Consider the following 13,299-nt stretch of genomic DNA (forward strand, 5'->3'; position numbering starts at 1 on the left):
GTTTCTAGGCCCCTCTCCAGAGGTTGCCCTGTGTCCACATCCTTCTCATTGTGGTCCCTGCGACTGGACATTCCCCTTCAGGTGGCTCTTCTCTGGGAGCCTACCTGGTTTATCCTTCTGTCATACGTTTATTGAACTTTGTTTTATCTGGCCTCCCGTCCAGGCTACATTGAGACCATGCAGGAGCTGTGGAGATTAACGTTAAAAGGAACAGCACATTCAAGACTCTTCTACGAGGTAGAGCAAGATAGCCAAATAGAACCCTCCAGTGATCCTCCTCCTCCTCTTCCCTGGCAGGAACACCAAACTAAACAACTATCCATACAAGAAAGCACCTTCATTAGGACCAAAACTCAGGTAGCAGTCACAGTACCTGGTTTTAACATCACATAGAGATATAAGGCAATGGCCAGGCATGATGGCTCACACCTGTAATCCCAGTGCTTTGGGAGGCTGAGGTGGGTAGACCACCTGAGGTCAGGAATTTGAGACCTGGCTGGCCAACATAGTGAAACCCTGTCTCTACTTAAAATACAAAAATTAGCCGAGTATGGTGGTGCTCACCTGTAGTCCCAGCTACTCCGGAGGCTAAGGCAAGAGAATTGTTTGAACCCAGGAGGTGGAGGTTGTAGTGAGCCGAGCTCGTGCCATTGCACTCCAGCCTGGGCGACAGAGTGAGACTCTATCTCAAAAAAAGAAGAAAGAAGAAAGAAGAAAGAAGGAAGGAGAAGGAGAAGGAGAAGAAGAAGAAGAAAAAGGAATAAGGCAGTGAAGAGGGTAGGAAAGACAGTCTTGAATTGCTACCACCACCCCTCCCTCATCCTCTGGCAGCAGCTGGCTGCCTGGCTGGCACAGAGAGAGAATGTGCTTATGGGACTTGGCATTGGAACCAAGTGCTGCCCTGCCACCGTGGAAAGCAACTCAGCGCAGAATTCAGCTAGTGCCCACAGAGGAAGCACTTAGAGAAACCCTAGCCAGAGGGGAATCATCCATCCCAGTGGTCAGGTTCTGGCGAGCTGCACCACCACTGGCTAAAGTGATCCAGGGTCCTAAATAAATTTGAAAGGCAGTCGAAGCCACAAAGACAGCAGTTCCTGGGCAAGTCCTGGTGCTGTGCTGAGCTCAGAGCTGGTGGAGTTGGGGTGCACACAGCCTAGTGAGATACCAGCTGGGGAGCCAAAGGAGTGCTTATGTCATCAGTACCCCAACCCCAGGCAGCACAGCTCACAGCTCCAGGAGAGACTCCTTTCCCTTAGAGGAAAGGAGAGGGGAAAGTAAAGAGGACTTTGTCTTACAGCTTGGATACCATCCCAACCACAGTAGAATAAAACACCACACAGAGTCCTGAAGCCCCCCTTGCCAGCCAGGCTCTATCTCCCAGATATTTCTGGAGCTACTATGGGCCAGAAGGGAACCCGCTGCTTTGAAGGAGAGGACCCACTCCTGGTAGAATTCATCACACGCTGACTAAAGAGCTGTTGGGCCTTGAATAAACATTAGTAACACCTAGTACTGTGCTGCCTTCAGGTGCGACCCAGTGCATTCCCAGCAATGGTTGCCATAGGGAGAGACTCCTTCTGCTTAAGGAAAAGAGAGGAAAGAGTAAAAAGGACTTGGTCTTGCAACTTGGGTACCAGCTCAGCTACAGTAAAATAAAGAATCAAGTAGGTTTCTACAGCCCGGACTCCATGCCCTAGCTCCTGGATAGCAATTCTAAACCCACCCTGGGCCAGAAGGGAACCTGCCACCCCAAAGGGTAAGACACAAGCCTGGTTGGATTCACCACCTGCTGACTAAAGAGCCTTTGGGCTTTGAATAAACATCAGCAATAATCAGGCAATAGTAACCATGGGCCTTGGGCAAGACCCACTACTGTGCTGGCTTCAGGTTTGACACAGCACAGTTCCAGCAGTGGTGGCCACAGGGGTGCTTGTGTCACTCCTCTCCCAACTCCAGGCAGCTCAGCATGGAGAGACACCATTTATTTGAAAGTAAGGGAAGAGAACAAGAGACTCTGCCTGGTAATCCAGGGAATTCTCTCAGATCTTACCCAAGACCATCAAGGTAGTACCTCTGCGTCTACAAGAGTCACAGCATCACTGGGTTTGGGGTGCCCCCTACTGCAGTTACAGCTGCAGTGACCAAATATTTACATCACAACACTCATTTCCCTTTGAGTACTTGGAAAAGCCTTTTGAAGAAGGATGGGTACAAATAAGCCCAAACTGTGAAAATTACAATAAATACCTAATTTTCAATGCTCTGCATTGACCAACACTCACAAACATCAATACCATCCAAGAAAACATGACCGAACCAAATGAACTAAATAAGGCACCAGTGACCAATCCCAGAGTGACAGAGATATGTGACCTTTCAGACAGAGAATTCACTGTCACTGAGGAAGTTCAGTGAAATTCAAGATAGCACAGAGAAGGAACTCAGAATCCTGCCAGGTAAATTTAACAAAGAGATGGAGATAATTTTCAAAATCAAATAGAAATTCTGGAGCTGATAAATTCAACTGATATACCAAAGAATGCACCAGGGTCTCTCAACATGAGAACTGATCAAGCAGAAGAAAGAATGAGTGAGCTTGAAGACAGGCTATTTGAAAATACACAGAAGAATTGAAAGAAAAAATAAAAAAGGATGAAGCACGCCTACAATAGCCACAAATGGACAAATCTAAGAGTTACTGGTCTTAAAGAGAAGGTAGAGAGAAATTAGGATAGAAAGTTTATTCAAAGGAATAATAACAGAACTTTCCAAACCTAGAGAAATATATAAATATTCAAGTACAAGAAAGTTATAGAACACCAAGCAGATTTAACCCAAATAAGACTACCTCATGTCATTTAATAATCAGACTCCCAAAGGTCAAAGATAAAGGATCCTAAAAGCAGCAAGAAAGAAGAAACAACACACAAAGAAGCTCCAATGCATCTGGCAGCAGGCTTCCCAGTGGAAAGCTTACAGGCCAGGAGAGCGTGGCATGACATTTAAAGTACTGAAAGAAAAAAAAAATTATCCTAGAATAGTATTTCCCGCAAAAATATCCTTTAGACATGAAGGAAAAATAAAGACTTCCTAGACAAACAAAAGCTGAGGGATTTTGTCAACACACCAGACCTGTCCTTCAAGAAATGCTAAAGAGGGTTCTTCAGTCTGAAAGAAAAGGATGTTAATAAGCAATGAGAAATCATCTGATGGCACAAAACTCATTGGGAATAGCAACTACACAGACAAATGCAAAAGATTTTAAAACTATGTGTAAACTACTATTCATATCTTGAGTAGCAAGACTAAAAGATGAACCTATCAAAAATAATAACTTTTCAAAACATAGACAGTTTAAGATATAAATAGGGGCCAGGCGCGGTGGCTTATGCCCATAATCCCAGCACTTTGGGAGGCCAAGACCAGTGGATCGCTTGAGCTCAGGAGTTCAAGACCAGCTGGGGCAACATGGTGAAACCACATTTCTACTAAAAATACAAAAAATTAGTGGGGCATGGTGGCACATGCCTATGGTCCCAGCTTCCCGGGAGCCTGAGGTGGGAGGATCACTTGAGCCTGGGAGGCGGAGGTTACAGTCAGCCAAGATTGCACCACTAAACTCCAGCCTGGTGAGATATACATAGATATATAGATATATAGATAGATATAGATATATAGATATATATAGAGAGAGACTGGGCACAATGGCTCACACCTGTAATTCCAGCACTTTGGGAGGCTGAAGTAGGATGGCTTCAGCACAGGAGTTTGAGACCAGTCAGACCCTGTTTTTTTTTTCTTGCTGCTGCTGTTGTTTGTTTTTGAGACAATAAATATCTAATATTGCTCTTGTTGCCCAGGCTGGATTGCAATGGCATGATCTTGGCTCACCGCAACCTCTGCCTCCCAGATTCAAGCGATTCTCCTGTCTTAGCCTCCTGAGTAGCTGAGATTACAGGCATGCACCACCATGCCAGGCTAATTTTGTATTTTTAGGAGAGACGGGGTTTCTCCATGTTGGTCAGGATGGTCTCAAACTCCTGACCTCAGGTGATCCATCCACCTCAGACTCCCAAAGTGCTGGGATTACAGGGTGAGCCACCACACCCAGCCAAGAATACTTTTCTACACTGAAGTTCCTTTTTGCCTCAGAAAACAAAACAAAAAAGACTCTTATCACCTGAGGTCCCGTCAGTTCTTTAAGAGTGTCGTTTTTTGATGTCTACTTTACTACCAACTTGCTTCATTGTCCCAAGTGCCCTTATAGGAGGAGGTGCACTGGAGTCAGGAACCCTGATATCTCAGTGCTGTTCTTAACTTGCCCCATAGTCTTTGAAGGAGTCGAGTGTGGTGGAAAAAGAATGGGTCCAGGAGTCAGGACACTTGGGACCTTGTCCCAGGCTGGCCTGCTTTTAGCGGGGTGAGTTTAGGCTAATCACTTCCCTTCAAATGAGGCTTAGTAAGACCTAGTTCCTTTCAGCAGGTGCAATCTGTTCAACCAGTACTGTGCTTAAGCCACACAATTTAGCAGAAAGAAAAAGTTGTCTGCAGGTCTACCTGCTGAACAAATTCCCACACTATCTATACAACTTGGCCTTGGTCCTGAATGGCTGTTGGTATTCTGATTTTAAAATGGATTAATGGAAAACTTTTCTGAGACCAGACATTTTATCCTGTATCATGTAAGAAACCAAAGCATTTTCCCCCACACTGAAATACCTATGAAAACCTAAAATATTTGTATCTATAAAAGTTGATTTTAAAAACTCCAACCACCATACTATTTCATACCTAAATCATCAAACCAGTGTTAAATTTCTTTAATGATATTAATCCTACAGGCTGGTACGATCTTGGCTCACTGAAGCCTCTGCCTCCCGGGTCCAAGCAACTTTCCTGACTCAGCTTCCTAAGTAACTGGGATTACAGGCTCATGCCACCACACCAGCTAATGTTTGTATTTTTAGTAGAGACAGGGTTTCACCATGTTAGCCAGGCAGGTCTTGAACTCCTGACCTCAGGCAATCTGCCCGCCTCGGCCTCCCAAAGTGTTGGGATTACAGGTGTAAGCCACCACATCTGGTCTAATTTTACAATTTTTTGAATCATTATCAAAATAGGGTCCAAACATTGTATTATGTGTCTCTTAAGTCTCCTTTATAAGCTCCCATTCCATCTGTTTCCCTTGTAATTTATTGAAGAAACCAGGTCATTTGCCTTGGAATTTCTTCTCAACATGGCTGATTGAAGTCCCACTGTATTTTTAAAACATGTTCCTGTTCATGTTAAATATGTTTTAAAATTTTAAAACATATTTCCTATAAAATGGTAGTTATATCTAGAGAGTTGATTAGACTTGACTTTGGGGCAATACTTCACATAGAATGTTAGTGTTTTACAAAGTAATTGAGAAGCGTTCACATGTTCAGGTCTTTATAAAATAATAAAAATTGGATTTTATCACATATTTATTAAAGACAATCATTTATAGTTTATAAAAAAATACTGCCCTGATATACACAAAATTTTCTACTCCCACCCACTCCCCCATGTCCACACCAATATTCAATCTAGATTGGTTTAATCTTGAAGTGTAATCCAATAAGACTGAAGACCAAACACTTCAGGTCCTGGACAAGATAATAAAATACTCGTAAGCCTTCTGGATCCCTAAAATGCAAAAGGAAAAAAAAAAAGTTTAAAACATTGAGATAAAACTGGCAAAAGATACCATTTAATAATCCCAATTATTTCTCTATCAAGATGTTGCAAAGGAACATTAAAACTTTGCATTAGGGCATTAAAACTTTGACCAATCAAGTGTCCCTAAAAAAGGAAAAGACTATAAAAAGGGTATATTATGAGGTAATTTAAATATGCTGAGTTTTTAATATAGGGAAATGCTTACATTAAGTGAAAAAATATAATTAAAATAATCAACTGTATTTTTTATGCTTCTTAAAAAGTATATATTCTATTAATGCACAGAAAAAAAGACTAAAAAGAAACACTGAAAGATATTAATAAGGGTTGTCTGATTGATAAGATTTTGGATGACTTTCCCCTTTCTACTTTTCTACCTTTCCTGTATTTTCTACAATGAGCATGTATTACTTTCAGAGTTAGGAAAACTTTTTTAAAAAGTAGTAGTATTACGCAGGACCAAGAGGTTGAAGATTACTGTGGCATTACTGGCTAAGAAGAAGGAAGAGTGTCCACAGGAAGACAATCATGCCCAACATTTGCTAAAAGTGAGCCATATCTAATCCTGAATCCTCAAAACTTAACAGCCAAAGAAGTTGCCAAATTCTAAGGATTCCTTGTAGTACATAGGTTCATGCCTCAACTTGATAATCTACACCACTGACAACATGAATTTTAAAATTTTTATCCCTTTTCACCAAACCAATGCTTTTGTAAAAAATAATAAATTTAAGGCCAGGCATGGTGGCTCACGCCTGTAATTCCAGCACTTTGGGAGGCCGAGGCAGGCAGATCACCTGAGGTTGGGAGTTCGAGACCAGCCTGCCCAACATGGTGAAACCCCGTTTCTACTAAAAATACAAAAAAGTTAGCCAGGTGTGGTGCCAGGTGCCTGTAGTCCAAACTACTTGGGAGGCTGAGGCAGGAGAATCACTTGAACCCAGGAGGCGGAGGTTGCAGTGAGCTGAGATTGCGCCACTGCACTCCAGCCCAGGCGACAGTGCGAAACTCCATCTCAAAATAATAATAATAAATTTAAAATTAAAAAAAACTTAGATCCTAAAAAAATGTCAAGTTTCACTGAAGTCAGATTTTAAGATGTGCCAGTCTGAACAGTCACACTGAGAAAGCTATTCAGACTCAGTACGGTTTATCATGAGCACTCTTTAGGCATATTCCATTTTTTGTTCTGGCTGCTTCTATGCATTAATCTGTATGTGTGTGTCAACAAGAAGGTCGCAGCAGCAATGGCTGAATGAAACACCAAAAGTAATAGGAGCAAGTTTTCAAAAATAATTTGGGGTCCCTCCCTAACAAGGAGGACAAACCTGCCCACCTGCATTTTGCATTTGCCCCACATCTTCCCATAATAGTCCCAATTTGGTTAAGGTTTCTCACCGAACTGCTCCAAAACAGACACAACTGGATATAAGGATCATGCACACTTACTTGGATTGATTGACATCAATAAGGGAACCAATTTTTGATGTTGTAAAAGAAATGTGTTCATCTCCAATGACGATTTCAAGCTCCTAAAAACATTTTAGAAAATCTAAGTAGAATTGGGTTTTCATCAAACACACAGAAGGATTAATCATTTGCCAAATCACACAAACTTGACTACAGACGGTCACAAAAACAAGGGCAGTTCCCTCTGAGCACTGAACTGTGCTGGACACTAGAAACAGATAAATACAGCTCATATTGAAAAGAAGTTGTACCCTCAAGACTCTACCATTTCTCAGATTTGGAAAAATCTACGTAGGTTTTTTTTTTTTTTTTTTTTCCTGAGATAGTCTCGTTCTGTTGCCCAGGCTGGAGTGCACTGGCATGATCATCTTGGGTCACTGCAACCTCTGCCTCCCAGGTTCAAGCGATTCTCCCACCTCAGCCTCCTGAGTGGCTGGGACTACAGGCGCTTGCCACCACGCCCGGCTAATTTTTTTTGTATTTTTAGTAGAGACGGGGTTTCACCGTGTTAGCCAGGATGGACTTGATCTTCTGACCTCATGATCTGCCCGCCTCAGCCTCCTGAGTGGCTGGGACTACAGGCGCTTGCCACCACGCCCGGCTAATTTTTTTTGTATTTTTAGTAGAGACGGGGTTTCACCGTGTTAGCCAGGATGGATTTTTTTGTATTTTTAATAGAGACAGGGTTTCACCATGTTGGCCAGGCTGGTCTCGAACTCCTGACCTCAGATGATCCGCCTGCCTCGGCCTCCCAAGTGCTGGGACTACAGGCATGAGTCACTGCGCCCAGCCTATGTAGTACTTTGTATGAGTTTTCATCGTCAACAATGTGGAGTAACATGAATATATCTGTTTTAAAAATACCGAACAAATGGACTGGGTATGGTGACTCACACCTGTAATCCCAGCACTTTGGGAGGCCAATGCAGGAGAATCACTTGAGCCCAGGAGTTTAAGACCAGTCTGGGCAACTTGGCAAAACCTCATCTCTACAAAAAAATACAAAAACTCGCTGGATGTGGTGGCGTGCATCCGTGGTCCCAGCTACTAGAGAGGCTGAGGTGGGAGGATCCCTTTACCCCAGGAGGTCAAGGCTGCAGTGAGCTGTGATCTCATCACTGTACTCCAGCCTAGGAAACAGAGTGAGACCCTGTCTCCAACAACAACAAACAAAAACAAAAACCAAAGGATCTAACCTATCTAGGCAACTTTTAGACCTTAGGTTTGATCCCCACTTTGTCACTCCCTACCTGTATGATGGTGGGTCTCAATTTCCAAACAATGACATGAGTACCACAAACCTTCAAAAAGTATCTGTGTAGCCTGCTGGGTGCTCAGTATTGTTCTCAGTGCTCAGGACAGATAAGTAAAACCAAGCAAACCAAAGATCTCTGCCCTGTGGAATTTATATTCTTGTGAGCCCTACTTACTTTTTCTTCTTTTTGATTCATATATACTTTTTGTTATAATTTAATCAGAAAACAGAAAAAACTGAGATATTTCCAATACTCAGATTTATAAATTACTACCATACTTGTGTCAGATTTTTTTTAAAAAGAAATAAAATATTACAAAATTTATGTCTATCTCCCATTCTGTTCTCCCTCCTGTATCCCCTGATTTGTTCCATTCTTGTTTCAGATTTGGTAGTATGTTTTCACTTCTTTTTAGATACAGGGTCTCTGTCACTGAAGCTGAAGTGCAGTGGTAGGATCATAGCTCACTGTAACCCTGAGTTCCTGCGCTCATGCCATCCTGCACCTTTAGCCTCCCGAATAGCTAAGACTACAGGTATGCGCCACCATGCCCAGTTAATTTTTAGGGTTTTTTTTTTTTTTTTGTAGAAAAAAGGTCTCATTGTGCTGCTCAGGCTGGTCTTGAGCTCCTGGCCTCAAGCCATCCTCCCACCTTGGCCTCCCAATTAAGAAAAAAAGTGCTGGGAATGTAGGCATGCGTCACTGTGCCTGGCCTAGACGTGGTAGTGTGTTTTAAAATTTTTACAAAAATGGTCATATTATACATACTTTTTGCATTTTTCATTCCACATTGTTTTTGAGATTTATCAATGTTGAGTTACACAGATCTAGCTCATTAGTTTTAAATGCTATAGTATTCCATTTCCCTACTGAAATAAAGTTAAGTTCTGAATTTTTGTTCCTATAAACAATGTAGCAAGAATATTCTTCTATACATCTCCTTGTACATATGTGAAAATGTCTCCATATAATTCCTAGTAAAGTATTTTAAATGTTCCCAGATACCACAAAATTACTCCCTAACACGGTTATACTAATTTTACTCTCACTCTTTTCTTGTATCATTTTTTAAACTCGGCAGATTTTTTCTGTTGTTATTCTAATGGGTCTGAAATGGTATCTCACTGTTGTTCTTTCATTTTACAAATGAAGCTGTAAATCTTTTCACATTTATTAGCCACTTGTTTGATCTTGTAAGTTATTCATAACCTTTGCACATTCTGCCACGGGACTGTCTTTTTATTACTTTCTAATTCTTTATATATTCTGGATAGAAAACTCTTGCCAGTTTTATGTTTTGCAGATATCTTCTTCCAGTCTATGGCTTATCTTTCAACTTTATCTTGCCATCTTTTGTCAAACCTAAGTTGTAAAGAAGTCAAATTTACCAATCTTACCCCTTAAGGCGTTTTAAAAACTCCTTCTCTACCCAGAAATAATAAAAGTCTATATTCTGTTTAAAATTTTTGATTTCTATAGCCTAATTTGAAAACATTCCATAAATATATTGTCAGCTGTCCTGGTACAATTTGTTAAATAACTCATTCTTTTCCCATTAATGTGAAAGTCCACCTCTGTAGTATGCTGTTCCAAGTTTCCATATATTCATAAGTTGGTTTCTGGGCTCTCTATGCTGTTCCATTGGTTCAGCTGTCAATTCCCAAGGCATTATCATACTATAAATGACCACAGTTTTATAAGAAATCTCCAGTATTATTTTGGCTACTCTTGCCTCTGATTTTCCATGAATTTAATGCTTATTCTATTTGATTTTAAGGGGAAAAAACCCTACTGCGATTTTTATTTGAATTAAGAGTGAATTTATAAATTACTTTGTTGAAAACTGACATCTCTATGATACTGAATCTTCCCATCCACAAAAATGATACATATTTTTGTCCTTCTATAAAGCCCTTTCAAGTTTTGTACATCTTGTTAAATGCATTCCCAAGTTCTTTATTAACTTTTCTTGTAATTATTAATGGGATTGATTTTAATAACAGTATCCAATGGCTTATTGCTGGTATAAAGGAATATGCCCTTCCCTCTTCACAGAATTGTTGTGACGGTTGAACGAGTTAACAGAAATAAAAATTTTATAAATGGTAAAGCAAAATACATATATATGATATTACTGAGATTCCTTGAACATTAATTAAAGTTAACTTTAGTAAGTATTGAGGGTAGGATTTTTAAAAAAATTCTTCTTGAAGGGTTGGTCCATCATTTTGAGGTTATTAGGCATGAGTTTATATGGGTTTTCATATTAATTTAACAAATTATTATTGAGCTTTTACTATATATGGGCACTATTTTAGTCACTGGAGATATAGCAGTGAAAAAATTGAAAAGCAAGTAAGACAATTTTAGACAATAAGTGCTACAAAGACAACACATATTGTGATGAAATTGAAAGCAAAAAGAAAACACACACACACACACGTACACACACAAAGACAGCACAACAGATCTTTTTCTTAATGATGGGAAGAGACTTCTTAGATTGAATGGACAGGCAAGACATCACTGAGGAACCGACTTTTGAAGACCTCAATAATAGAGACAGTCTTGTACAGAGTTAAAGGAAGAATATTTTAGGCAGAATGTGGCAAGTGCAAAGGCCCTGAAGTAAGAACCACCTAGGTATTTCTGAGGAACAGAAATGAAGCTAGTAAGGTTTGAACACCATGAGACTGGAAGCATGGTAAAAGATAAGGTGGGAGTTTAAATTTTAAGTACAGTGGGAAGCCATTGGAGTTTAAATCAGTGGAATACATAAGCAAATTTACATTTTTAAAGATCACACCGGTCAGGCGCGGCGGCTCACGCCTGTAATCACAGCACTTTGGGAGGGCAAGGCGGGTGGATCACCTGGGGTCAGAAGTTCAAGACCAGCCTGGCCAACATGGTGGAACCCTATCTCTACTAAAAATACAAAAATTAGCTGGGCATGGTGGTGTGTGCCAGCTACTCGGGAGGCTGAGGCAGGAGAATCACTTGAACCCAGGAGGCGGAGGTTGCAGTGAGCTGAGATCATGCCACTGCACTCCAGTCTGGGCGACAGAGCGAGACTCCGTCTAAAAAAAAAAAAAAAAATGACATTGGCTTTCAGGATGGAAAAATGGATGGTATGGAACAAGAGGAAAAACAAGGGAACCTATTAGAAGTCCAGAAGTCTGGATTAGGATGGTAGCAGAGTGAAAATACGTTTTCTGCTAATTCAGTTCAATATGACAGTGGCTTTTATTTTTTAGTTACCAAAAATGGTGCTCGGAATGAATATATAATGTATATAAATACACATGAATTTAAATACATATACTGAATTATTTGCATGATTTTCCTTTCATTAGATTGGTGAAATAATCATGTTCTATTTCTCTTTGTATCTCCACAATGCTTTGTCCATAGTAGTTAGTAAATGAGATAGGTAGCAAAAGCTTTAAGTGGAGGAGGGAGTGTGCGGGGTCCTAAGAAGAAATTCAAGGCTGGGTTCTTGGTGGCCAGCAGCACTTGTTCTCTCTGTTCCTTCCTGTGGGATTAATGCTTCCTTAGACCAACGTGTTTGCAATCTGCTTTCTGCAGGGCTGACCACCACCACCACCACCATCACCACACACACGCACACAGTTTCACTATCATATGCAGAGCACTAAACCTCATCTTATTTGTAAGATTTCTGCACTACAGGATAATCAATAAAACATACCTGCCGGCCCACTCGGTCAGGAGGAGGCCACAATGCATCATCCTCTTTGGTAATTTCACTGTCATCAATTATTCTCTTCAGTTCCTCCATCACGCTTTTATGTACGTAAGCCTGCAAGCAAGTTAAAAGACAAAATGTATGTTGTATCCTTAAGCAGTGCTTTGACTCAGATAGTGATGGAAGATAAAAATAACTGTTTCTGCAGACTTATTTCTCCTTAAGTGGGAAGACAACTCCTTAAGTGGGAAGACATTCATGCTCAACCTTGGCATGATGCAGGTGAGGGACAGGGTCAGAAGTATACAATAAACTGCACCTCAGTTCCCCATCTAGCTGTTACTACCTCCTGGTACATCCTGTTCACATGGCCCTTCTGCCTGTCCACATAGCCAACTCACAAAGAAACCCAAAATAGATCTGTGAATGCCCCCTGCTACGGTTTGAATGTTTGTGTCTGCTCCAAAATTCATGTTGAAATTAATACCCAATGCAACAGTGTTAATGGATAGGGCCTTTAAGAGTTGATTGGGCCTTGAGGGCAGAGCCCCCATGGATAGGATTAGTGCCTTAGGAGACAGCTTAAGAGAACTAGCTGGCCCCTTTCTTGTTCTTTCACCATATGAGAACACTGCATTCATCCCTTCTGGAGGATGCAAAAACAAGGCACAGTTGTGGAAGCAGAGACTGGGCCCTCACTAGACACTGAACCTGCCAGCGCCTTGATCTTGGACTTCCCAGTCTCCAAAACTGTGAGAAATACATTTTTACGGCTTAAAAATTATCCAGTCTCAGGTATCTTGTTATAGCAAAACAAAAGAGACAGCGACACCTACATGCCCTGGTTTATTTTTTTTGAGATGGAGTCTCACTCTGTGGCCCAGGCTGGGGTGCAGTGGTGCAATCTCGACTCACTGCAAGCTCTGCCTCCTGAGTAGCTGGGACTACAGGCACCCGCCACCATGGCTATATTTTTTTGTATTTTCAGTACAGACGGGGTTTCACCGTGTTAGCCAGGATGGTCTCGATCTCCTGACCTCGTGATCTGCCCACCTTGGCCTCCCAAAGTGCTGGGATTACAGGCGTCTGCCACCACGCCCGGCTAATTTTTGTATTTTTAGTAGAGGTGGGGTTTCACCATGTTGGCCAGGCTGGTCTCAAACT

General features: G+C 41.3%; 1 protein-coding gene across 2 annotated transcripts in view; it reads right to left on the bottom strand.

Moving 5' to 3' along the window:
* Nucleotides 1-5,416: 5,416 nt before the first annotated feature.
* MAGOH (mago-nashi homolog, proliferation-associated (Drosophila)) overlaps nt 5,417-13,299 on the bottom strand; it is a 12,595-nt gene continuing 4,712 nt past the window's right edge. The window contains exons 3-5 of one of the 2 annotated variants that reach the window (XM_011926307.1): nt 12,139-12,249; nt 7,153-7,235; nt 5,417-5,670 (exon numbers count right to left, since the gene is read on the bottom strand). In XM_011926307.1, coding sequence (XP_011781697.1) covers nt 5,571-5,670; nt 7,153-7,235; nt 12,139-12,249 — 294 coding nt within the window. In that variant the 3' untranslated portion in view covers nt 5,417-5,570. The remainder of the gene's footprint in view (nt 5,671-7,152; nt 7,236-12,138; nt 12,250-13,299) is intronic. The other variant, XM_011926308.1, reaches the window with a different exon arrangement.

This window comes from Colobus angolensis, unplaced genomic scaffold, assembly GCF_000951035.1.
Source record: "Colobus angolensis palliatus isolate OR3802 unplaced genomic scaffold, Cang.pa_1.0 Scaffold68, whole genome shotgun sequence".
NCBI classification, from domain to species: domain Eukaryota; kingdom Metazoa; phylum Chordata; class Mammalia; order Primates; family Cercopithecidae; genus Colobus; species Colobus angolensis.